This window comes from Cucurbita pepo, chromosome LG02 (assembly GCF_002806865.2).
Source record: "Cucurbita pepo subsp. pepo cultivar mu-cu-16 chromosome LG02, ASM280686v2, whole genome shotgun sequence".
NCBI classification, from domain to species: Eukaryota; Viridiplantae; Streptophyta; class Magnoliopsida; order Cucurbitales; family Cucurbitaceae; genus Cucurbita; species Cucurbita pepo.
Genome location: NC_036639.1, coordinates 5,835,207 through 5,861,480, shown reverse-complemented (window position 1 = coordinate 5,861,480; position 26,274 = coordinate 5,835,207). Strand labels below are relative to the sequence as shown.

General features: G+C 36.0%; 2 protein-coding genes, 1 long non-coding RNA gene and 1 other non-coding gene across 5 annotated transcripts; 2 read left to right on the top strand and 2 right to left on the bottom strand.

Annotated features, from left to right (window-relative positions):
• The first annotated feature begins 7,630 nt into the window (after positions 1 to 7,630).
• On the top strand, positions 7,631 to 11,504 carry LOC111787694 (wall-associated receptor kinase 2-like). Its single transcript, XM_023667726.1, has 4 exons — positions 7,631 to 8,185; positions 8,299 to 8,598; positions 9,714 to 9,963; positions 10,085 to 11,504. Exons 1-4 carry the CDS (start codon positions 7,631 to 7,633, stop codon positions 11,332 to 11,334), a joined length of 2,355 nt encoding a protein of 784 aa, XP_023523494.1. The 3' UTR covers positions 11,335 to 11,504.
• A 1,434-nt stretch (positions 11,505 to 12,938) lies between these two features.
• On the bottom strand, positions 12,939 to 21,499 carry LOC111788559 (protein POLLEN DEFECTIVE IN GUIDANCE 1-like). Of its 2 annotated transcripts, none has more exons than XM_023668929.1 (11): positions 20,552 to 21,499; positions 18,244 to 18,380; positions 17,792 to 17,895; positions 16,978 to 17,066; positions 16,205 to 16,278; positions 14,802 to 14,952; positions 14,553 to 14,720; positions 14,299 to 14,396; positions 14,081 to 14,203; positions 13,903 to 13,971; positions 12,939 to 13,546 (listed from the first exon to the last, which is right to left on the bottom strand). In XM_023668929.1, the coding sequence occupies exons 1-11, from the start codon at positions 21,234 to 21,236 to the stop codon at positions 13,340 to 13,342; spliced, it is 1,905 nt and encodes a 634-aa protein (XP_023524697.1). In that variant the 5' UTR covers positions 21,237 to 21,499; the 3' UTR covers positions 12,939 to 13,339. The 2 variants fall into 2 exon arrangements, with proteins under 2 accessions (XP_023524697.1, XP_023524695.1); XM_023668927.1 differs by having other exon boundaries at positions 18,244 to 18,395; positions 20,552 to 21,498.
• A 2,511-nt stretch (positions 21,500 to 24,010) lies between these two features.
• LOC111789447 lies at positions 24,011 to 24,096 on the top strand. Its single transcript, XR_002814345.1, has one exon. It is a non-coding gene; the product is annotated as a small nucleolar RNA Z159/U59 (small nucleolar RNA).
• Positions 24,097 to 24,670: 574 nt separating this feature from the next.
• LOC111788809 lies at positions 24,671 to 25,432 on the bottom strand. The gene is made up of 2 exons (XR_002814231.1): positions 25,399 to 25,432; positions 24,671 to 25,308 (listed from the first exon to the last, which is right to left on the bottom strand). It is a non-coding gene; the product is annotated as an uncharacterized LOC111788809 (long non-coding RNA).
• Positions 25,433 to 26,274: the final 842 nt, after the last annotated feature.

The following is a 26,274-nucleotide window of genomic DNA, read 5'->3' as shown; positions in this document are numbered from 1 at the left end:
TGTACTTGCATAATTACATCATTGTTGTACTGATTAGTGAGTCCGAGATGGGTCTTAGCTTAAATTACTTATATTGATTTCTATGTGTTAGGATTGCATATCAAAACGCACACACTCGATCTAGATGAGCACAAAGAACATGAGAGAGAATGCAAGGAAAATATTGGCTCCTACTCAAAACTACGAGGGGATATATATATATACATATAGGCAAATATACTGACTAAATAGTTTTTTAGTCATTCAGTTTCATACCTAATCTTTTAAAATTTTCAAATCGATCTTTTTATATATTATTTTTTTTCTACCAAATCCTTATCATTAAACGTTAAATGTTACACGTTTAATTTCATCAAAATAAATTATATATTAATTTTTTCTACCAAGTCCTTATCATTAAACGTTAAATGTTACACGTTTAATTTCATCAAAATAAATTAAAGTACTCACTTAAAAGTACTCTAACAAGTGAGAAAAATACTTGACTGAAAAAGAAAAAAAAAAAAAAAAAGTTGCCAAACTAAGATTACAAGTATACTAAAAATGATTGCACTTCTTTTTTAAAAAAATCATTTTATGTACATAATTTGTTTAATAAAAGAACTTTATTGAATGGTCAAATTCACTTAATAAAGTAATGATGGTATACATATATATATACATATATATACATATATATATATATATATATATATATATATCAACAAAAAAAAAAAAAATAATAATAGTAATAATAATAAAAGAGGAATATAGTATAGAAAAACCACATGGTGTTCTCTTCTAATTTGATTTGGCATAAAAAAATATCGTTTTGTTGGGTAAATGGCAAACAAAAGTGTCTCAAAATCAGCTTCACTTTTAACACTGTTGCCCATCTCTCCTTCACACAACCTTATTTTATGTTCAAACACCTCTCCCTTCTTTGCCTAACCACTAAAGAATTGGTTTTTTATTAGTTTAGTGCTTTTGTTTTAGCCTTCAGCCAATATTTAATAATACCCTAACTTTATTATTATTATTATTATATTTCTAACCTTTTCTTAATTATATATAAAAAGCAGGTGGGAACCACGTAAGAAGCGAAGAGTAGGTAATGTGACCATGTCGCAGAGAATGCCAGAGCCATCAAGTACAAATTCAAAAACATGACCATGTTGCAGGAGATGCGGGGGAATGTCGGAGTCGTCATCAAGTGTCGAATTCAAATTCCTAAAAATTTTCCTATTATACATGTGAGTGAGGACAAAACATGTTGGAAGAACTTAATCTTCGCTCATAAGAAGCGAAGAGTAAGTAACGTAACCATGCTAGAGCCATTTGGTATCGAATTCAAATTCCAAATCCTAGACAAATAACATAAGTTGTACTCATACATAAAATTCTTTAAAAAAATAATAAAATAACCAAAGAATGAAGCTAAATTAATTCAAATGACCCTTAAAATAGATTAATAATTGTTAAAGTAAAGCAAGACCAAACTTGTACGTGTGGCTTAACTCATAATTACTACTTAAGTCGCACACTTTCAAAAAACAAACAACAACAACTCCGACAGCAAAGATTTCTTACCTTAAAACAAAATTAAAAAAATATATATATATATATATTTAAATATTTCATAAAAGCTTCAAAACTTCACTGAAACAGAGATTCCTTTTGATGTTGTGTTTTTTGTTTTGTGGTATTAGGTAATGGAAGGGCATAACATGTTTTGTCTGCCATTGCCACACCTTTTCATTAACAAAACTAGTTGGCCCTTTCCTTACTTTACTCTCCATGTCTCCTTCCATTCCTTCTCAAAACCCTCCTCCTTCCTTCCACTCTTACAACACCAATATCATGTTTCTTTCTTTCCGCCCTCGTTTCATTTTCATCCTTCTTCTCGTTCTTGCCCTCGCCTCCATGTCGTCGGAGGCGGCCAGGGTGCCTACAAAGTATTGGGAGCAGATGTTGCCAAAGAAGCTACCCACACCGTCCTCTGCGCCGTCCAAAGGGACGAATTCTGTGGCTTCTTCGAGTTTTAAAACTGTGAAGGTTGATGGGAACCTGCTCGCCAAAGGTGGGAAGGTTTAGGTTTGAGATGGTATAGAAAGTTGATAAGTTATTCAATAGGACTGTCACAATGTGATAGCAAAAGATAGAGGATTCCGAGGAGGAGGCGGTGACGTGGCCGACTATGACGGTAGAGCTCTTGGTTTGAGTGGCTTGAGCTGTCAATGATGGAGTTTGATGGCGGATTGAATTGTATAATTATGTGAAGATTTAGATTATTATTTTTTGTTTGGTCGAATGGGAAGCCTCTTGTAAAGATGATGGGTGGATCATGATCCGACCAAAAGTGAAAATAAGAGAGGAATTATAGAACAATTGTTTATCAAAACTTTCTTTTAGATATATATTTTGGGTAAGGCGGAGATAAGAAAGTCTTTCTTGTCCTCGATTCTATCTCATATTTCATCCTCTGTTATCGTGAAATTTTTCATTTATTTTTACAAAGATTTGAGTACGAATTCTCTTCGGAGAATGGGTGGAGATCGAGTTCCCCATAGAAACTTATTATATATATATATATATATATATAGAAGTAGAGTTTGGTGGGGCGGAGATTGAGCCGAGATCATAGTTTCATTTTTGCACAAAAACATTAAACTCTCGAAACATGCATTAATATCATACATATTGTTCGACCAATATTCGTTTGATGTATAGAAAGTCATCTTATAAGAAGCATAATTATCATAACTTTATGATCATACAAAAGAGCGAACATATAAATATCAATTATTATTATGATGTAATACTGGAGAACTACGAGCATGTATAACATTACACGTTCGTTTCACATATCATACAACTCGCACAAATTTTAACCCTTGTTCAAATGGCTTTTAACTTACCCAAATTATTTAGAAGAGGATTATCCAAACAATCTTCTAAACCTAAGTCACCCTTAATCCCTAAGTTATTCAATACTTACCCAAAAATTCTAAAATTAGAATTCAACATAAAGCTTTTAATCGAATTTGAAAACTTAAGGGTTGGTATTCGAAAGCTTAAAATATTAATCGGATAGTACAAAATGCACTAGAGGTATTGATATAACTCGAGAATCCAACTAACTCAACTATTCAATCCAAACTATAAATGTTGGGTTACGTTAGATTTTTTTTTTTTTCTTTTGCTTGGGTTCGGTTTAATTTTGGAAAACCGAAAATTCGAGTTTTTTTAGTCGGGTCAACTCGACCAATCCAAAAATAGAGTTTCAATCCAACTCAACCCTATTCTACTTTATTATGAAAATTAATAATATTTGACATTTGTAGCTTATGTTTGTGATCTACCATCTGAGTTTTATGAGTGTTATTAGGGTAACTTGTATAAGAGAGAACTAAGATTTTTTTTTTTAAATAATTAAAAGGTTAAATTGGATTAAATTGTGAAGTCTATTCGGGTTTTTTGGATCACTAATCCAATCCAACTCAACCTGTGTATACCTCTAAAATGCACAAGCTTATCCTTTAACATCAAAATAGAATGGGAACTCGAATTTGGAGTCGATTGGTTCACGAACAAAACAAAAGGAAAGACTAGCAATGTGGTTCGTGGAGGCTAGGGCACCACCACTTTAGTGGATATGGTATGATACTAAAAAAAACGAAAAAACCTTTTCTGAACGAGTTAATGACCCTCCGAGGCATTGCCTGTGATGCTTATTAAGAAGCTTGTCAACGTTCGCACGGGTCAATGCTGGCTGATGAGCGTGAACGTAGAAGAAGAAGAAGAAACAAAAAGCAACCCACGTCTCCAAAACATGCATGAAAAAATGGAGGTTGATTGCCTAGCTTGCTCGACGGTGGACAAAAATGTGAGAAGAAGGTAGAGGTCGGTCAACGTTTCACCGCCGTATGTCGTCGATGGTCTGCTGGACAAGGCGCCTCAACAAGGGCATGAACCATTTCCAAAGAAACAGAAGTTAAATAAAATAAAAATACAAAGATTTATGTGCGGGTTAGAGAGAAAAAATTTCTTACATCCACGGGCGGCAACCAATCTTAATAATCAAAGTGTATATCTCACACTTTCGTACTCCAAAATTTCACTCGACAAAATTCCTCCTAAATATCATTAGGTAAATACAAAATGACATTCAATCTCAATGCTTCTCAACCACATGAACGGGAGATGAACCAAATAAATTCCAATACATGCATAGGAGAGGGGAATGTACTGAAAAAGTTCATGAATTCACCTATTCTTCATGACAATTTACAACAATCTCCATAGAAGATTTGCAAGTAGATAACTGGTTTGGCTGCCACCAAATCAACAAATTACTCCTTCCGACCAACATTAATTAGATTGAAACAATGCCAAAACTTCTTACGAGCAATCACGTTTGTCAACATATCCGCATGATTATTGGCAGTTCCAATTTTAGATAAACGAATGTTCCCTTCGTTGATAATTTCTCGAACAAAATGAAATCGAAAATCAATATGCTTCATACGAGCGTGATGGACTTGGTTCTTCGACAAACAAATAGCACTCTGGCTATCACAAAACACATCTACATGTTTCTTAGCAATATGCAAGCATTAACTAAACCATACATCCAAATAGTTTCTTTAAAAGCTTAAGTGACTATCATATACTCTCCTTTTGTGGTAGACCATGCAACAGTAGACTGCAATGTTGAACGCCAACAAACATGTCTGTCCACCAGCCATAGTAAATAGATAACCAGTAGTGAATCGTCACTTATCCAAATCACCAGCATAGTCAGAATCCACATAGCCAACTACGAAGTCGTTAAGATTAATGTTAAGGATATTTAGTAATAAATTATAGTTTACATATATATTATATTTGATATTTTATTATAAGGCAAATATCTAATATTAGATATTTGTCTTATTACATAGGTATCTTTCCATTTATGGTTATTTCCATTTATTACTGTTTCTATGTACTTNAATCAAAGTGTATATCTCACACTTTCGTACTCCAAAATTTCACTCGACAAAATTCCTCCTAAATATCATTAGGTAAATACAAAATGACATTCAATCTCAATGCTTCTCAACCACATGAACGGGAGATGAACCAAATAAATTCCAATACATGCATAGGAGAGGGGAATGTACTGAAAAAGTTCATGAATTCACCTATTCTTCATGACAATTTACAACAATCTCCATAGAAGATTTGCAAGTAGATAACTGGTTTGGCTGCCACCAAATCAACAAATTACTCCTTCCGACCAACATTAATTAGATTGAAACAATGCCAAAACTTCTTACGAGCAATCACGTTTGTCAACATATCCGCATGATTATTGGCAGTTCCAATTTTAGATAAACGAATGTTCCCTTCGTTGATAATTTCTCGAACAAAATGAAATCGAAAATCAATATGCTTCATACGAGCGTGATGGACTTGGTTCTTCGACAAACAAATAGCACTCTGGCTATCACAAAACACATCTACATGTTTCTTAGCAATATGCAAGCATTAACTAAACCATACATCCAAATAGTTTCTTTAAAAGCTTAAGTGACTATCATATACTCTCCTTTTGTGGTAGACCATGCAACAGTAGACTGCAATGTTGAACGCCAACAAACATGTCTGTCCACCAGCCATAGTAAATAGATAACCAGTAGTGAATCGTCACTTATCCAAATCACCAGCATAGTCAGAATCCACATAGCCAACTACGAAGTCGTTAAGATTAATGTTAAGGATATTTAGTAATAAATTATAGTTTACATATATATTATATTTGATATTTTATTATAAGGCAAATATCTAATATTAGATATTTGTCTTATTACATAGGTATCTTTCCATTTATGGTTATTTCCATTTATTACTGTTTCTATGTACTTTAATTTATTTGATTATAAATAACATAACTTTCACACCATTTAGGTGTGGTGGATTAATCAAAATTCTTAATTAAACATCTCTTATTTTTTAAACTTGATACCAACATTAATAGTACAGAGAATGTACTTAGGAATTCATTTGACAGCCTGTCAATGCTCGCATATAACGACTCACCATGCTTACCGTGTGTGAAAGATTAGGTCGGGTACACATCATAGCATACAACAAAGCACCAACAACATTTGTATAAGGAACATTCTCCATATGCCTTTTGTCATCACCAAAACTTGGACACATGGAAGCACTAAGCTTGTGATATTGAGACTGATTCAATCNTTTTTTTTTTTTTTTTTTTTTTTTTTTTCTTTCTTTCTTTCGCCTAAATCTTTCATTTCAAATACTTTAGAAATTGATCTTTGAGCTTATCAATCTACACGTGTCTTGAAAGCAATTAACATGTCATCAACATACAAGAGCAAATAGATAAACGATCCATCGTCAAGGCACCAAAAATATACACAATAATCAAATTGATATGAGTGTACTTATGCTCTACCATGAAGTGATCAAACTTCTTATACCATTGCAAGGAGATTGCTTCAGCCCATGCAAAGATTTCTTCAATCTGCATATCAAATGTTGTTGCCCAACTATGTGAAAACCAACGGGTTGTGTCATATATACTTCTTCTTCCAAATCTCCATGCAAGAAAGTAGTTTTTACATTGAGTTGTACAAGCTCAAGATTAAATCGAGCAACCCCACCAAAATCCGAATGGAAGAATGCTTTACCACATGTGAGAAAATCTCATTGTAATCAATTCCTTCCTTCTGCGCATAGCCTTTAGCCACAAGTCGAACCTTATAACGTGTACTAAAAGAGTCTTCCTTTTTTGCATAGACCCATTTACAACCAATTTCCTTCTTACCTTTCAGAAGTCGTACTAAGTCCCAAGTTTCATTTATCTGCAATGACTTCTATCTCCTCATTTATAGCCTCTTGCCAATGTAAGTTATTCGGGCTCTGAATAGCATCTTTGTAGTCGTTGGGAACTCTATCAATCATAGGGAGAGCATATGCTATCGTATCATCAAACCTCGCACGTTTTCAAATTTCTTTTCCTAAATACTCCTCCACCCCACCAAGTTTGCATTCTAGTAGTGTCTTAAAAGTATTTTATAATCTATTTCTTAATTGATCTTAACAAAGGCTACGCGTATTTCCCACAAAAGAGTTGTATTCAACGTAACCTTGATCTATAGATTCATATTCTATTAGATAATCCGAATATGATTCCACATTCATGACATGCACGGATTCTCCGTAAAGTTCGTTTATTTCAAAATAGATCACACATTGATGCAAAAGGTTGAAAAACCCTGCCAGCTTCATTCAGGACAAACATTGTAAGTACAATTATGTGTAGGCAAACACTGGTTGGAGGCTTCTTTAAGAAAAAAAAAAACATTCATGATTGGTCGGAGAAATCTTGGATGGGATATTACCAAAGGCACAAACAGTTATATACCCAACGACAGGACAACAACTCAACCAACAACGACTTCCCTCTCCCATAACCTTGGAATTGTCAAAAAGAATCTCGTCCTTTTCGTTAAGATTCATATTGTTCATTATGATCCAGATTTTAATATACTGAAACCGGCCAGCGGCGACTTTTAGGTTATAACTCTCTTGAATAATATGTCAACTTTTTATCTTTCCTAGTTTTCAAGCATCACCAATGACTTCTTCACTGGAGATGCCAACATGGTTCTACATCGCCTTCATGATAATGGCTGCCATGGCGGACGATGAAGTCGACCGGTCAGCCATCGCCTTGCCGGGCTGCTCGTATCAATGCGGCGAAGTCGAGATTCCATACCCATTTGGACTCACTCCTGAATGCTCCCTTAATGAGGCATTTCTCGTCACTTGCAACACCTCGATTCTTCCCAACAAGCCGTTCGTCGACAACATTCCAATCATGAGTGTTTCGGTGGAAGATGCCGATTTGGTTATCGAAAATCTTGTGGCTAATTATTGTTTTGATGGCAAAGGAAATATGTCTGGCCACAATGAAACGCTTCTTAAGTTTGACAAGTTCACGATCTCAACGAAGAACATCTTCACCGTCGTTGGTTGTAGTACTGTTTCAATGATCGGAGGCATCCTCCAAGATGATGAGGATTACTTGTCGGGTTGTGCATCGTTTTGTAGTAGCTATCGGAATATGCCGAACGGGACGTGCTCCGGTGTCGGGTGTTGCCAAATGACAATTCCTAGTGGATTGAAACAGGCAAGATTTTTGTTAAGAATATTTAGGATAAGTATCTTTTCATTTATTGTTCTTCCCATCTACTTTTAACAGTAAAATTATTGTATGAGAATTAACGAGATTGAATTAAATAGATGAATTTGACGGTGGTGGGAAGTGATGTGACGAACGGTTCGGATATATTTTCGTGTGGGTACAGCTTCTTGGTGGAGGAGGGTGAGTTCAGGTTCTCGCCGGCTTATGTTCCACACTTCCCGAACGCCACAGTGCCCATGGTGTTGGAGTGGTCCATCGGCAATGAGTCGTGTGAGGCGGCTGCGGGCAGCCAAGGGTTTGCGTGTCAGGGAAATAGTAGCTGCCTGAACCCTGCCTTCATGGGGGGCTACCGCTGCAACTGCTTGCAGGGATTCACTGGGAATCCTTATTTGCCACATGTTGGGTGCCAAGGTACGTCAAGTTTTTTTTTTTTTTTTTTACTTTAATTTTTTTAATTAAAAATATTGATTTTAATTCTTTTATTTGGTTTATTTGGTTGGTTCGAGTTTAGAAGTTTTGTCCAAACCTTAAACCGTAGGTAAATGAGCTTGGTCTAACTTTTTTGACGAGTAGAACTCTCCCTATTGAGGTGTCTTCAACTCACGACACTAATGATGTGGAGGAGTTTTGGCTTCAACCCACAAACTGACCCACGTCTCAAACCGTTAGTGGGTGCATATTTATCGTTTGCGACTCTAGTGGACTTGCCTCTACACTAGGCGAAGTCATTTAACTAGACCTTATCTTTACTCCAGGCCAAGGTCTCTCGTAAGCAACGTCACGTCTCATCATCATCTAGACTCCCATCGAATGATCCATTTATCATGATTCCATCTCATGTCTCGAGACAACTCAACCATTGTGGCTTGGCCCACATGTTATTCATCTCATTGGAGCATTTGGAACATCCATTCATTTGGGGTCTCATCTACCATTAAACTCTCCCATATCCATGCTAAACCATTTACGCCATCCGTTTTGGATAGTGGGTGTAATCCAATCTCCGACACATGGGATGGGGCACAATACCGACACACCCGTGTTATCCAGTATTGTCCTTAAAAAAAATCCATTTCAAAGGAAGACATCCTAGACACTCGCCTCGTAACACTGGCCCTCACTGTTACATACGAATGTATCACAGGATAGCTCGATTAGACTCCAGGGCCTAGGGGTGATGGAAAGCTGACACCATGTCTTCCCCTATAGTACAATTTGAGACATTTCCAATCGGGTGGGTGTAGACATGATTTTAACGAACGGGCATACGATGTCATGGAGCATCCGTCGAATGTCTTATTGACATCAAATTTGGCAAGATTTCATACTTCATATGGACGGATTTGACTCTAAAAACTTGACTTTTGAGGTTAAAGCTCAGGATCTTACCCGACCTTTCAACAGATCTATCTCTTACACTTATGTCTACTCATTGCCCCTATCTTCAATGCACACATTATATAACATGCTTCACACGTTCAATTAAGCAACTTAAATTTGTATGTATGCTTAGATATTTTCTTATTCGGCTCCTTGTAGGAAGAAAAGAAAAGAAAAGATTGTGATAACTTACTCTTATGTATTGGTTTGGTCAGACATAAATGAATGTGATGATCCAAATGAAAACGAGTGTACGGATATATGTATAAATACGGTAGGAGGTTATCGATGTGAATGCCCAAATGGATACTCCGGCAGTGGCAGAAAGGATAGCAATGGCTGTGTTCCCCGCCGCCGGTTCCATACTCTCATATTACTTTCTGGTATCACATTCCCCCTTCCAACCTCTTCTTAAATTATCACTAATTCATGATAAAAATATTGTTACAAAAATTAGATAATAACAAATGATCACTAATTCAACAATCACTGTCTTAACGGCAGGTATCGGGCTGGCAGTAATGGGCGTGCTAGTAAGTTCGTCCTGGTTCTACATCGGCTTCAAGAGATGGAAGCTCATCAAACTCAAAGCTAATTTCTTCGAACGAAACGGCGGATTAATGTTAGAGCAACAGCTTTCCATCCGCGATGAAGCCAACCAAACTGCAAAGATCTTCACCGCAGAGGAATTACGGAAAGCCACTAACAACTACTCCGACGACCGAATCGTCGGCAAAGGTGGCTTCGGAACCGTCTACAAAGGCATCCTCCCTACCGGCGCCGCCGTCGCCATCAAGAAATCCAAGGTTGTCGACAACGCTCAAAACAAGCAGTTCATCAACGAAGTCATCGTCCTCTCGCAGATCAATCACCGCAACACAGTTAAACTCTTAGGCTGTTGCTTGGAAGAAGAAGTTCCTCTTCTCGTCTACGAGTTCGTCTCCAACGGTACGCTCTTCGATCACATCCACAAGCGAAAATCGCCGCGGCCGATTCCTTGGAAGATCCGCCTTAAAATCGCATCGGAAACCGCTGGAGTTCTCTCCTATCTTCACTCATCGGCCTCGATTCCGATCATTCACAGAGATGTGAAGTCCACGAACATTCTCCTCGATGAAAATTACACCGCGAAGGTCTCCGATTTCGGTGCTTCGAAGTTAGTTCCCTTGGATCAGGTCGATTTGAACACAATCGTGCAAGGAACTCTCGGATACCTAGATCCAGAGTATCTGCAAACCAGTCAATTAACAGAGAAGAGCGACGTGTACAGTTTCGGCGTTGTTCTCGTGGAATTAATGACCGGAAAAGTTCCTCTATCCTTCAGCCGATCGGAGGAAGAACGGAATCTGTCGATGTACTTTCTAATTGCTCTGAAACAGAATCGGCTGAGAGAAATGTTAGACAAAAATTTGGGCGGCGATGTGGAGTACGAGCAACTGAAGGAAGTCGCGAGCCTTGCGAAGAGGTGTTTGAAAGTGAAAGGGGAAGAAAGGCCGACAATGAAGGAGGTGGCTGCAGAGCTTGAAGGGTTGTTTCATATGGCGTTTGGTCATCCATGGATGGTTGATGATAAATCTCCATTAGTTGAAGAATCAGAGGTTTTGTCGAGTGGAGAAAAGGAGAATCAGAAGGACGATGGTGTTGATTCTGTTGGTCGCGAGGTTGCATCTGGAACTGAGTGTAGGGAAGGGAGTAACCGATATGATAGCTTTCCCACTAACCAAATCATACCAAAAGCAGATTCTGGGAGATAATTTTGGATCACTTTTTAAGTTACTCACACACCATAGGGGAGTTTTTAAACTTTTAATCTATTTTTAATTTTGATCTTGTCACTAACTTTTTATTAGTAGTGATGAACACTACACTATATATATAGTGTAGTAGGTGTTCGAGGTGGGTGCGACCTCATCATAATTTCTAATTTATACTTCTCGTACCGTTGTGGATGTTGTTCTTAGATTCTCTAGTCAAGATTAGTAGAAATCTCTTGAGTAGACCAACATAGAGTCAAATATCATCATTAAGGAGGCAACGATTCTCGTGCCTACACCACTTATTTGTTTATATGATTAATTGTTCAATTGTTCATAAAAATCTTGATCGAGAATTATTTAACATAATATAGTCCGATCCTAGAAGTATTCAGTTTGGTGTTTTCATAAATCCTATTCTCTTAGGCATTCTCCAAATGAGCCCTAGAACAAGAAATTGGATTTTCTAGACATTCTACAAATTATTATTATTATTATTATTATTATATANTTTTTTTTTTTTTTTTTTTTTTTTTTTTTTTTTTTTGCATTTTCTAGATTCGTTCTCATCTAAATTAACCTTCGATTTCTTCAAAAATTATAGATCTCCTCGTGACAATTCTATAGCTATATTGTCATCTATGCTAAAAGATGTAACCACTTGAAATTAGTTTTTTTTGTATCGGTGGTACTTGACAAAAAGGGAATAATGTCTTTCTTATTTCGACCTTTCTTTCCAAAGAGAACGGACAAGAAAAAATTTCACTTCGGAAAAAAAATGGATATGGATACGTGTGGTGGCATTTATTTCTCTTTTTAACCCTACGCTGCTGGTGTCTTTTTACACAAGATGAACATAGAAGTTTTTGATACCTACTACATTTTTTTTCTCTTTCCGCTTAAGTAGCCCAACTCTAAAGAAAAAACATTATTGATAATCCAAAATCATACATATTGATAGATATAACTATTGTTATTTGATCAATAGATAGATAAACTGAAAAAATCAGAACTATACTTAACAATAAAATACTCGGAAACGACCACATACGTCGAAGGGTTTTGGTTGCAGTCGGAAAAAGTAAAAATACTCGGAAACGACCACATACGTTGAAGGTTTTTGGTTGCGGTCGGAAAAAGTAGACGTCTCACTCCTATTAAGATAGGAATTGGAAGGTATGATCCGAAGAAAACGGAGGGGACTAAACGGAAATAAGAGGGATCCACCGAAGAATAAATGATCACTTTAAAAGGAGAAGCTATCAAATGATAAAAAGACCTTTTGTTCTCTTTGATTGGTCTCTCCTAGTTCTCTTTGATTGGTCTCTCCTATAATAAATATCTTTTATATTTTCAATATATCTAAAATTNAGGGAAGAGGAAATTCGATTTCTATGGTATAAAAAAACAACTAAAATAGCCAGGTATAACATCAACTGAACGACAACAAAAAAAAAAAAATTAAAAATTAAAAGCTTCACAATCTATCTACATTATAAGTAACATAAAAGTCAATTAGTTTAGAAAATGATTATCATATCTAACCTAATAATTTTGAACTTCATGCAAAAGTCCACATCAGGTCTACTTACAAGTTCTATATATATTGTAAACATCTTCTCTAGCATTCGTTTTTTATTCAATGATATAATTTCTTGTGTAGACCATCATATTTTATTAGATTGCAACTCATGATTGCCATCTCAACTCCTTAAGCCACAACCTCTACTACGGGATGCAGTTAATACCAAAACATTTGAGGCAAAAACTTCATTTACATTTTGCATTTCGATACTGAAAACATAACACGATACGATACCTCGATAAACCTGTGGCAAGAAGGTCCTCCTCTTCAAGGTTGCTGCTTCCACCTACAACATGAGCAAGGCGAAGCAAGTTGAGCCGTCCTCCTCTACGCATTCCTCACACGTTATGGCAACCATCTGATGCAACGATTTCATTTCAGCATAATGTGAGCGAGGTTTTATACGGTTCGTTCTTCTGATTAGTCGGCATGTAGATGGTGCTTCTTCTTTCGGCATCGGTTGATATACCAAGTTGCATACTTCTGCAGACTTAAGCCAACCAAAATCTTGAGGCTTATGAGCATGACATAGGTAACGCCGAAGAGGAGAGGAACTGAAAGAAACCTCCATGGGAGAGGATTGTATGGAAGAAGGGCAGCATATACTGGAGTTAACACGCGAATGACCTATACACCAAATGCAACAACACTTTATGCATCCAAAATTTCATTCACCAAATGCAACAACACTTTATGCATCCAAAATTTTGAACTAAAACGACCAAACATGCTCATAATCCCCAAGTAAAGATCCATTTCGGGCAGTTCAAGAAGTCTTCATAAATGTTCATGAATCTTTAGTGCACACATGACAGGAACAACATTTTATGCATCCAAAATTTTAAGTTTAAACATCCAAAAATTTGAACTTAAACGAAAAAACATGCTCATAATGTGTCATGGCAACTTTTCAATCATTAATGAAAAAGTTCTTTTTCCATTTAGAGAAATATTTGTCTAAATTATAAAATAAGCATCCTTACCACGCATGCCGGCGCAACGGGAACAAATGTCAAATTTTTCTTTGCATCTTCACATGGCATGTTAAGAGCCTAATGATGGATGTAACAACAATTGAAAAAGAGTTACATTATGTATATATGGGACAATGTATTAATGAATTAAGGAACAAATAAAAAGATAAATGAGAAAATCATGAACCTGTTTGCAAAGGTCTTCAAGAAACTCTGAGTATGCGATAGGCTTTATGCCGTTGAATTTAGCTAAGAATGAGTGCTTTATGATATCAATGAGCATTTCACAGATGAAAACCATGAGAGCGTTCTGCAGCCACCCAAAAAAAGTTTTAAGAAAAGTAGTTGCTACTAATCAATTTTCATAATAAAATGTTCCAAGTAAAGATGGCCGAGAGAACTTACATAGAGAAAACTCCCAAACCAGGGACCCTCCGCCTCCAATATGTTTTGAGCCAGCACAAACAAGAGAAATGCCAAAATGTGGAATCTTTCGATTGAATCTATCAAAATAAATAACATCAAAGATGTAGTAGGATGCAAATGTTATGCTTCTATTTTACTTCTATTACTTTTGGGTTTCAGATTATGTGGATTTACTAGAGTTCATTTGCTACAAGACTCCTGATTGTGACTGTGCAGAAAAGAAGCCGACATACCAAAATAAACCAAACTGTGAATATTGTCTTTGCTGTAACGTTTAAACACATTGCTTTTTATCTCTGCGAAGTTATTAGACACCAGCAAAGCAAGCAAGGCGTTGTTATGAGCCACTATACAGGTGGATAAGGTAATTGCCTGAACTAATAAGATAAAAGAATGAACAAGTATGAATAGTCAAGGAGCCAAAGGAGAATCATAATATCTATAACCATGAGAAAAATTCCAGAATTCCAAAAGAAGGATATTTGAGGCAGCCACAGCGAGAACTTGATCAGAAATGAATCTTCCGATCCAGAAGCCCATGTTTTCAGGTGGAGAATTTGCAAGTCCCTCTGCTGAATTAAATAAAGTTTGCAACACATCTCCACCAAAACTTTGAAATAGTTTATCAAATATCTGAAACAAGGGGAAAAGGATAAAGAATATTGCTATTCTGAAACAATAAAACTTTTCATAGTAATCAATAATGAACAGAAACACAATAGTATAAGCAATTTTCCCAGAGATACAAAACAACAGAATGTTTGACAAACATAGATCAAAACTGCAAAAGGAAGAAACCTTTTTTCTCCAACGTCAAACTAAAACTAAAAGAATACTCTTCTTCTTGGTGGTGTCCATACCATAAGGGTCGGGGTTGGAGAGAACCCCCTCCAGCATAATGTTCTTAAGGCTACTCATTGGAAACAATGATGGATTTGAAGGAAGTTTCAAAAGATTGGGAGGACATTAGGAATTTAGTCAAATTCAGTCTTGATTTAAGTGGTGCACTTACAGAGGTGGAACGGGAGGGCAAGCAGGGAATTGTACCCTCTTAGTATGTTGTAATTCAAAAAGTATATCTAAATACTTATACTTTATAGTTTTTGTAGTTCAAATTTTATATATATACAAAGTTAGATGAGCTTGTCCCTCTCTACAAAAAATTATGGTTTCGCCCTAGTTGTTTTCGCATTTGAAGGATGTTTCAATAGATTGGGAGCACATTAGGAATTTAGTCAAATTCAGTATGGGTCTAAGTGAGGCACTTTCCTGGGTAATTACAGATGTGGAACGGGTGGGCAGGCAGAGAATTGTCCCCTCTTAGTATGTCATAATTCAAAAAGTAAACCTAAAAAAATGTACATTATAGTTTTTGTAGTTCAACTTTTGTATATATATACAAAGTTAGATGAGTTTGTCCCTCTCTACAAAAAAACATGGCTTCGCCATAATTGTTTTCACATTTAAACCAACTGAGGTCCTTTAAGTCTAAAAAAAGAAATGGAGAGAGGGATAGACGTGGATCCACTTTCTCAATCTTTCTCAGTGTGGACATCAAAACAAAATCCAACGAAACCCAATTGAAATGAGCAAAGATGTTTCAAAATCAAGCTTTTGGAAATAAAATTCTTCCATCAATTTTAATAACAAGTTACTAATGACAAAATCAATCTTCAGAAATTGCACTACTGTTGGAATCATCTAACATTCATGCAAGTATCAACATCAGGTTATAAAAGGTATCAACACTCTGGTAGGAGTATTTTCAAAATCAAGCATCAAACATGATTACTCACAAATTAATGATTCATGCATTTGAAATCTATCAAATCGATAAAGCACTAGATTAGAAGTACGATTATTCTACACCCGATTCTCAACTAACCTCCAATACATTGTAAACAACATATAGTTTAATTGTTCCTTGACCACGAATCATGTGATAAATTAAGCTGATATCTGAAAAAGGTTTAAAATATAAAAGAAATATTAGCCACTTAAAAATGTATCATGAGTACAAATAAGACTTTTTCACATTCCACGGAACAAAATTATACTCATCTAGGAAGCATAGACACAATTTCTTGAAAAGAAACAATGTGAGGACATTCCAAAAATTCAAGTTGGAAGATATTCTCATTGAAGGATGATGAGAAGAAGAAAAAAATGCTGAATATATGCACTTAACACCATAAAAGGGGGGAAAAACTAAATTTCTCAGCAGCAACAAACAGGAGGAGGAGAAGGTTCAAAGGAGAAGCTCTGTCTATAGTCTCAGGAGAAACAAAGAAGAGGGATCAAATGTAATTATCTTTTTGATATTCAAAATTGCAATAAATTAAAATTTGTCATCAGTATACATGCATGTAAGTAAAACTTTATAGACACAATTCATAGTCTTTGAAAGCACTGAAGTGCAAAAAAAATATTCAAAACTAAAAGTATTCTTTAATCAACTGTGACCCTGTATGTCTGAAATTGTTCCACATTTGCGTCCCAACCACTTGCATATTAATTGTTCGAAAAATAGCTTATTTTAAGAGTCTGTGCACTGTGTCTATATTCGCACTTACTCAGATACTCAAGCCACTAGTCTAATTGCAAAACAATCAATAAGAAAAGAGAACAAAAAAACTAGAATCTGAACACATCGCATACCCGTCAATTCTAAGAGGGCAACTCCGGATGCCATTATTAAAAAACAGCCAAAATCTGATAACTCTGCTGAAGAAAGTCTTCCAAAAGTCCTGTTACGAAGGTGACTACGTAAATGTTTAAACATCATTAATTACTGTGTTTAAATCAATTAGAAACAACGAGCTAATCAAGTATCTTGTTCAAGGACATGATGCTTGTTCAGGTGAGAGATATCAAGAAGGTGTTCACAATATGTGACTAAATTATTGGCTTCAAGTGTCTACAATAGTATTTTTAGAACAGATCAAAACAAGTAATAAAGCATAAAAGAAACCCGTCACACCACAAATTGCGATCAAAATGTAAGTTAGTTCTGGAGTTAGATCAAAAGAGAATGAATTGAAAGGCATAAATTCTTCTCTACCTACGTCTATTTTTGTTGGGAAATTTATAATGATCTATGTAGCATGAATTGTTTAGTCTCTCACTACCAAATGTCGCTTTCTGGGTACCAAGCAGCCAAAATATATAGAATATAAACATGCTAGTATTGAACAAACAATAAGATAGAAGCTCCTTCGTCCAATAATCTGATTAAAAATGAAGAATCTTGCTTTTGAGCCCGAGTCTTTGGTCATCGAAAATCATAAAATAAATTCAATTTTCTTAACAAAAAACAGTCTTTCTTTGATAAATTTCATCATTGATATCTACAAGTATATATTTGCATTTAAAGGCTAGATCCCTGAATGACTTGACTCTTCTAAGGCAAATGCAATATCAGCAGTTTCATATAAACTTCACTAAGAAAGGGATGTTGAAGCTGATAACTAACCTTGTACTAAAAAGCTTCCAAAGTGTTATCAGGATCCTTGTTGGCATAACGGTTAACAATGAAAGAAATGAATCAAGGCAGACAAAGAAGCCGACATCTATGAGCTGCAACAAGTTCAAATTTAGGAGTAACTGTTGGGAACAAGACTGATCAAGCTGAAAGCTCTTACCCTCAGATTCCCAGCCCCACGCCCCCCAAAAAAATGAATGGGGGTAAATTTCATTTTTAGATAACGGAAAAACTAAATTCTATTTATCAACAAAGTATAAACTCACGGTTACAAAACAATGTAAAATTCACTTAAACAACACTCATGACCAACATAACTGCCAAATAATTGGTTTGATTAAAATGATCAAAAAGCCAAGTCTCAATAGAACTAAGACCATGTTCATGTACTAAAAAGTTTGCAACTCTCAAATTGATAATTATGAAATAAGAGCTAAGGCTACCAATTCACATCTCCATGGCAAGCGAAAGATGGTATCATAGACTCTTTCTCGTTCTTTCTCATTGCCAAAAGTGGTAGTGATCCGCAATGAATTTCCACTAAACATTTCCTCCATGTAGGATTTAACTGGTGATTTGTCTGCAGAAAATGTATCTAAAGCGAAAGGTCAGTAATATGAAGAAAGCATAACAGCAGATGAAATAAATTGAGGCACATAGGAACCAGAGCAACACAGGCTCTGGTTAGACTCTGCTTCCATCTGCTTCAACTACATTTACTTAATATGAACAAGAATAAGAGAGAATAAGACGGAAATCAATCAAAATAGTTACAAATTGTGGAATGTGAATAAAATTTCTTATATTGTATTTATTAAAATTCTGGCCAAATTGCATTTTATCCCTAATTTTTCCCATGTACTTGGTCCCTACGTTTCAAATCTTAGAATTTAACCCAAAGTTTATACAAATAGGTCTGAACAGTTCAGGTTCCTATCATTATTTTCTGTTTGATACAGTGATAAAATACTGAGTAGACATCTTTTTATTGTTTTTATATTATTAATATAGCATTTAAATAATTTTATATTTTTATTGCTTGTGGCAATAAATTATATATGTTTTTTGTTAATCAACTAAATTAAACACCAAAACTGTCAAATTGAACATAGTTTAATTAGTTAATGCATTATTTTTCGGTCAAAAGATCAAAGGTTCGAATCTCCATCTCCTTACATGTAGTTAAACTAAAAAAAGGAAAATTTAAATAAAACACCAAAAGAACAAAATCAAACACAAAAACAAAAAATTTCTTCGTCCTCTTTTTTTGCCCAGAAAGCAACAAAAAAAACCTTCTTTCTCCATTTCTTCATTCAACAGACTTGGAAGGGGTGACCATAACCCCAGAGATAATAAAAGAGAGATCTAAATAATTACTTTGTTGTGCATTTCAAGAAATCTCTGGGGTATCAGACTACCACCAGTTCAAGCAAACCATTCATGCCTCATCTGTACTCCTGCAGTTTAGCAAGGGCTTGTCCAAACGGAAGTGCTTTAGCTTACAAGCCTCAATGATGGTCTCCTTGATTACCACCATATTTTTTATCAATCATTACAGGAGTATAACCATATCACCACAACGGACTCTTACCACACATATTATCTCATTCCAAAAGAACATCCCTATATCATTTCATCTACATCAACAACGGATGAGCAAATGATTAACAAACAGAATCTTCTTTCTAAATGAATTCACATAGAAATGTCTGATGAAATGCTACAAAAGTTTCTCATTTCTCAACTGCATTTTAACAAGAACTACATAATTATCCCTCCCTGTTGTTTGCTAGGAGAAATAACTTCATGAAACATTCACTTTTGAGTGAAGTCCTTTGTGCCTAATAGGTTCCATTCTCCACTTCCCTATTCCTATAAACTTTAGGTTTAATGGGGGCTTGTACCAAATCTAAAAACAAATCATCCAACCAAGTAGATTGCCAGGATAAAGCAAACTGCACAAAATCTTAACCTTCCTTCTTCAACTACTCTCATCTTCTTCACAAGGAATTTTCATTTGTATCAAAATTACTGTAAACACCTTCTGCACCATCTTATACAATCCTTATTTTGGTGTTTAGTATAGTCTGTTAGTGTACAATTAAAACATCAAAAAAAGCGAGAGAAAGACATTGGAATATTCGACTTCTACTGGGGTAACAATGAACAACTGGCATGCTCATTTTAATAACAATTGGAAGAGATGTGTTCCCTCTCCCAATAAATCATATCATGCCAAAAAGAAAACCATCATGGGTTGCACTAGTCGCCAATAAGGCTCATGTAAATGAAGAATAACCAAAGTGCATGCAAGCACTCACAGATATCAAAAACAAAGAATCATACCAAAAAAAAATGGAAGCACTGCATTCGCAATTTGCAACAATTTGTACAATTAAAGGCAAACCTAAAGGGTCATAATAGATCCAGATGCACTGCATAATGGGTGGAAACGGTCAGGATTATTTTCCTAAACAATTTTTTAGTTATTCAAAAACATAAAACAGAATCAAGCTTTCTGCATTGCTTGATTGATTTAATTTTTATGCAAACAAGAAATGTCCACTGCCATCCTCTTGGCCAATGGAACATTCGTTCAATAGCCAAGAGACTAAAATTTGCAGTGAAATATTTTACTACATCAAGAGCAAATAATGATATTCCAACAATCTACTACGTCTTCAACTAACAAACGGGCGATGCTAAGGGAATCCATAAAAAAATCATAATTAACAAGGAAAGTTCACTTACAAGGGTCCTGAGCCATGAGCCGCTTCCAGTCCAAGGACCCTGCAGTCTCCAATCTTTGCACCACATTTCCGTTCGGCTCACTTTTTTGCTTTACTCCAGAGTTCGTTTCCACGCAAGACTCCACGTTCCCATCATCGCCAAATCTTGATGATGCATCATCTCCATTCACAGTTCTTTGCCTCAACTCACCGAAAATAAACCTCTCATTGCGCAAATTTGGGCAATCCACCTCTGTCGTCTGCCCCAACATCGATACGCTCCCTCTACTCTCCTCGGGAACAGTCAACTCCTCACAAACCACAGTCCCAGTAGAACATGTACGGAAATTCAGTTCCAACCCCAAGCGATTCGTACAAATACTACCTCTGTTTTCGGAAAGTCGCCCCCAGTCTTCGCACTTGTCAAAGACGGAATTAGAGATCATGCATTTGTCAGCGATCGGTTCCTCCGGAATTGAGAAATCCGAAGGTGCCGTCATCGTCATTGCCTTATTCTTCTTTGAGCCACGATGCCGCTTCTTTTTCCGATTGGGCTTCTCAATCGAATGATGCGATACGGAATCTTCGACGCCATTTGAAACTAGATCAGATTTTGAGCCCAAAATTAAGGATCTATCATCTTCAGAAGAACCGCTTCCGCGAAGCACATCGAAAGACAGCTTTCTACCACCAGATCTCAATTCCATGACTGACCAAAAAAAATTGGGAATCAAAGTGCAATTCTAGACTTGTTCCTACGTATCCCAATGAGGAAGAGCGATTGCTTTGATCTTGGAAATGGATTGTGGGATAGAAATCTAGGAATTGGAATCCAGAACAGGGACGAAACTTGGATTCAAATTCAAGAATTCATCAAATGGAGACCTAATGGGCGACAAATACTATTGATTTCGCCCTATGGGAGAATTATGGACAACAATTCCCTGCCCAAGAATCCTTCACAGNTTTTTTTTTTAATTATTATTTAATTTTATTGGTTTATTTTTTTATTTCTTTTTTTGAGAAAGAGGAAATCTTCATTAATATTGTAAGCTTAATTTGTGAGAGACAGATAAGAAAAATTAACTAAAATGAAAAATTGCAATATTTGTTATTGAATTAAATAAATAAATAGTATATTTATATATTTATATATAACCAAATTTTGCTTACGTGTAATTCAAATAATTTAATTTATAATTATTTAGGAATCTATTAATTTTATTTTAATTCAATATGCCAGCAAACATTTTTATTAAAATAGATACACGGTGTTATGAGTATACACGTTGCAACTATATATGTGTCGTGAAAATCATTTTCAATTATTTACTTTAATAATAAAAATAACATAGTTGAACGTCTCTTTTTCAAAGTTTAGAAATGAATGTCATTTACTACAACTTAAATGTGGAATCTCATCGTGACTTGATGATTCGATGATCTCTAATATTGTCACCTTTACATAAGAGTTATTGTCTTTGCTGGAAACATTGTTAAATGTGGTTTCAGTATTTAAAAATACTTAATAAGTGACTCGACGGTTAGGATTGAGAAGTGCAATCACGTACAATCATAGATCGTGGTAGGACCTATGTTTCATGATTATTCCTCTCTGCGTAGTTCACGCATGCACATAAACAGTTGGAGTAACGGCCACATTAAAAAAAAAAAGGACTCATGAGAATTTCGGTGAGTGTCGGAATTCTCGTTTCCACTTCAGCCACACTCTCTCCCCGACCCTCACGCTGCACCAAAGACGAGACAAACACCTCCTGCCCCACTCCAGATCCCCTATAAAAAGGAATAAAGAGAGAGAAAGAGTTTGAAAGTTTTCTAGCGAGGCCAATCCCACAAACCGACGCGAAGAACGAATGAACCACGCTGCAAAAAAGACCACCGACGACTACACATACATAGGAGGTAAGTTTCCATGCCTTGACAACGTTGTTCTTCGTCGAAAATGAAATGTGGGTTTCATACTTTTGGGACCTCGTAGATCTATGTTGTTATAGGTGATTACAAGTCGTGAAACGTCGCAAATTTTCGCGATAATTTGAGTAAGGAAGAAAAAGTCCGTGGATTTCGGGTCAGATTTGGATCGGGTACCCAACGAATAACCCAATACCATCGGCAACCCATAACATCTACCCAACATACAGCCTCGACCCACTTGCAAAGGTGCAACATCTACAACGACCTAGTACCCGCAGCAATCCAGCACCAATCCGCGACCCACACCTCGACCTGACTCGACCTGCACACGCGTCAACGCCCCGTTGCGTCACGTGTCACACCTACAGCAAAAAGCCCCTTCGACTTAAATGGCTTAAACGACTCGACTTGGCGACTCAAAAATTAGCTTCTCTGCTCAGTAAAGGATAAATACACAATTTTCTACCGTTTCGACCATCCCGAAGCTGAATTTGACCTTGTTTAAGGCAATTAAGGTTAGTATAAGGTTAAATTTCTTGATATAAGTTAAATTTGAGTTATTAACGAAACAGGATGCACTTTCTATTAGGAAATAACAACCAGCGATATTTGGAGCAATTTCAAGGAACAAGAAGCGAAAGTAATCAAACTTAGGAAAAAACCTAGCTAAGACCAACCAAGTAAGTGGCTCTACCATCGATTTTATTATAATTGTGTATTGTATGATGACACATGCCTGTGGCTTCGCACATGTTATATGCCCGTATATGCAAACTCTTATGAAATGATATGTATATAATATGATACGTGAATATTATATTTATGTGATGAATTGATATGTTTATGATATGATATGTTGAAGGCTTGCTTGAGTTATGTTATGTGACTGTAATGATATATGGTATGGTATGATACGTGCATGATGTGAATTGTTATGTACAAAGACATGATAAGTTATGATATCGTTTATGTTTGATATAAATGATATATGATATGATTGACATGCAAAATGACTAATTGGCATGAAATACAACCCCGATACACGCATGGAAGACATGATATGAAAGAAGACGCTAGCAGGCTTAGTGTATATGATAATGAAAAATATAAAATTGTTAAGATCTTATGCATTATTGTGTGTTCATGCATCAAGGGATACCCTTTCTCCTTTTACGATAGTACGGACGCATACTCTACGAGACAGGGAAACAATCATTTATGTTTACCATAATGCTGTCATGACAGTCGTTATTCCTAACGTGTGTTTGACATCAACCGCTACCAGAAAATGTTCGCCCTGAATATAAACTAATTGTTTTTATTGTTTGACAATTTCATTTTTGTATTTTTTTAAGAGGAATCACTCCGATGAAAATTTATTTATTTTTAATGATATAGATTGGTTTGTGTTATTTACTGTACTTGAAGAATGTTGCATTTGTGGCGAAGGATTTGTTTTGGTGTTTCAGTTTGGTGATGAGCTATGCGTCCGAATAGTTTTTACATTTTTAAAAAAAATTGATGTGTTCTTGGTTTCTTTTATGTTGCCTCCAAGGATGATCACAAAATTTAACTTTGGTTCTTCCGATTTTCTCCATGAGGAAACAATTTGGAGACCTGAACTGAAGAGGCTGTACTCAATTTCTTTTTCTCCTCATTTTCTATAAAAATAAAAAATAAATAATTCCTTCATGTATTACTTTTTACTATTGTATTATTGTATTTTCAATTTGTACGACTAATCAGCTGAATCATATTTAGATTTGACGACATACATGAATTGTCTCAAAATATGCGCAGATGTGACTAGTTGTCAAATTCTTCATACTCAAAAAAGTTATAATATTGTTTTCAAATCTTCTCTCATTCTTACTTTTAAACTCCTTTCGAAAATTTCTATGCCTCTGTTTTCTAACACCTTCTCAAAACGGGGATATAGGCTAGAGCATACATTGTCTGACCGTATGCGATGTGAATTCAAGTTGGTTTGACTCACTTAGTGTTGGGAGTGAGTGCTACATAATCACTGCCAGTTGGCTTGACTCACTCGATGTTAGGAGTGAGTGTTGCATAATTGCTGCCAGTTGGCTTGACTCACTCGATGTTAGGAGTGAGTGCCGTACAATCGCAAANAAAAAAAAAAAAAAAAAAAAAAAAAAAAAAAAAAAAAAAAAAAAAAAAAAAAGAAGAGAAGCGATTGTGTGGGTAGAGCAACATTGATTAACTATGACATGACACATTCGGACATGGTATATGAAGTGCCTCATCTAGGAGTCTCTATCTGATGTGGCTTTGTATTTAGGTTCCAAAAACGGGTAAAATTGAGAAAAATGCACATGTGAACGAGGACAGATTCACCATCAAGATGTTCTTGAGAGGAGATTTTTTTATTATTGTTCCAAGGAAGTTCAAAGCTTGTGTTGCTTTACCATTTGGGGTAAATCATAAGCTAGAAGTTCCTAAAGTTCCCATCAGGTGCTCGAGGTAAGCTATATTCGGGCTATATTCCGGCTGAAGCATTGGTTCCCCATAACAAATAGGCTAGCTCAAGATCTCAATTGCCTATCTTATGCTCAAGCAGGCCTGCAGTTCCTCGACAACACTTCAAAGTGCATTGTATTGTCTTACATGAGACGAGATATTCCTCACTCCATGGCATTAACACCTTTCACTCATCCATTCTGCCTGTGGCGTAGATGCTTAATTGCATTTTGAACGTCAATCAGATTGATAGCTTTGTACTTTAGGAGATGGGGCAATGTTCTTTCGGATCCCCTCAACCAACTAAGACATTTCTTCATCAATTCCTTTCACCCCCTATCACAACAAGGCAGAGCTAACCCACTGCANCTTTTTTGACTGACCGGATCCCCCAACTAAGACATTTCTTCATCAATTCCTCTCACCCCCCTATCACAACAAGGCAGAGCTAACCCAACATTCTACTGCTAATAAAAGGCCAGCCCATTCGACGAAGCAATCTTGGACCCTCTTGGCTGCGCTGTGCTTGGATACACTTGTATTCCACACGCCAGCGATGAGATTCAAACCGCCCCCATTCAGTGGTTCCCGTGCCACCACAATGGCATGGCATCGAAAGTGTGACCGGAACCTGTCCCTGACACTTTTTTTTTTTTTCTTCTATATTAGTCTTTCTATTTTCAGTTCATGTTTTTGTTTCGTTTTTTGATGTCTAAAATGTATAAAATAATAGTTAAGGATCAAGCAAGTTATTTTATAAGTTAAGACAAAGCATAGTAATCAAAGTAGAATAGATATGCAAATCAAGTCTGTCAAGTTCTTACCTTAGTAGGCATTTGCTCGCAATGCTTCGATTGAGACTTTGAATATGATAGAAGCCCATCTTCAAATAATTTCGTACTTCATTGCCTCAACTTCACCAGCTTCTACTCATTATGACTACTAGACACTCTCTATTTCCATGATTCGTATTCATCGGAAGATCTTCAATCTTACCTTTTCAACATTCTCAAACTTGGCCACTGCTTCCACATAAAATAGCCTGCATAGTTATTTTGAAGTGTATCACTTTCTGCATACATAAACATATCCAAATTCTACATTTATCATCACATATTCACCTGCTAGTGCCATCTTTAATAAGCACCACACTGAGCACTTTCTGGTGACATTCTTCAGAATTCAATGGTCCCTAGAGTTCAGACTAGCCAGATCATTATGCCTTTCGTGCAGGTCGAAGATTACCCGACAACACACTCCAGTTACATGAAACTTACTACCAAGGATAATGTTGTTAACTGGGTTTACCTCCATTTTTCGAGCTACTTT

Excerpts from the sequence above, each read along its gene's own strand:
- LOC111787694 (XM_023667726.1), top strand. The coding sequence starts at position 7,631 with ATGACTTCTTCACTGGAGATGCCAACATGGTTCTACATCGCCTTCATG. Across the intron at positions 8,599-9,713 it reads GGAATCCTTATTTGCCACAT|ATATTTTCTTATTCGGCTCC; the intron begins GTTGGGTGCCAA and ends ATGTATGCTTAG. Across the intron at positions 9,964-10,084 it reads TACTCTCATATTACTTTCTG|GTATCGGGCTGGCAGTAATG; the intron begins GTATCACATTCC and ends TCTTAACGGCAG.
- LOC111788559 (XM_023668927.1), bottom strand. The coding sequence starts at position 21,236 with ATGGAATTGAGATCTGGTGGTAGAAAGCTGTCTTTCGATGTGCTTCGC. Across the intron at positions 18,396-20,551 it reads GCTCATGGCTCAGGACCCTT|ATACATTTTCTGCAGACAAA; the intron begins GTAAGTGAACTT and ends CTTTCGCTTTAG. Across the intron at positions 17,896-18,243 it reads TGCCATGGAGATGTGAATTG|CTCATAGATGTCGGCTTCTT; the intron begins GTAGCCTTAGCT and ends AACTTGTTGCAG.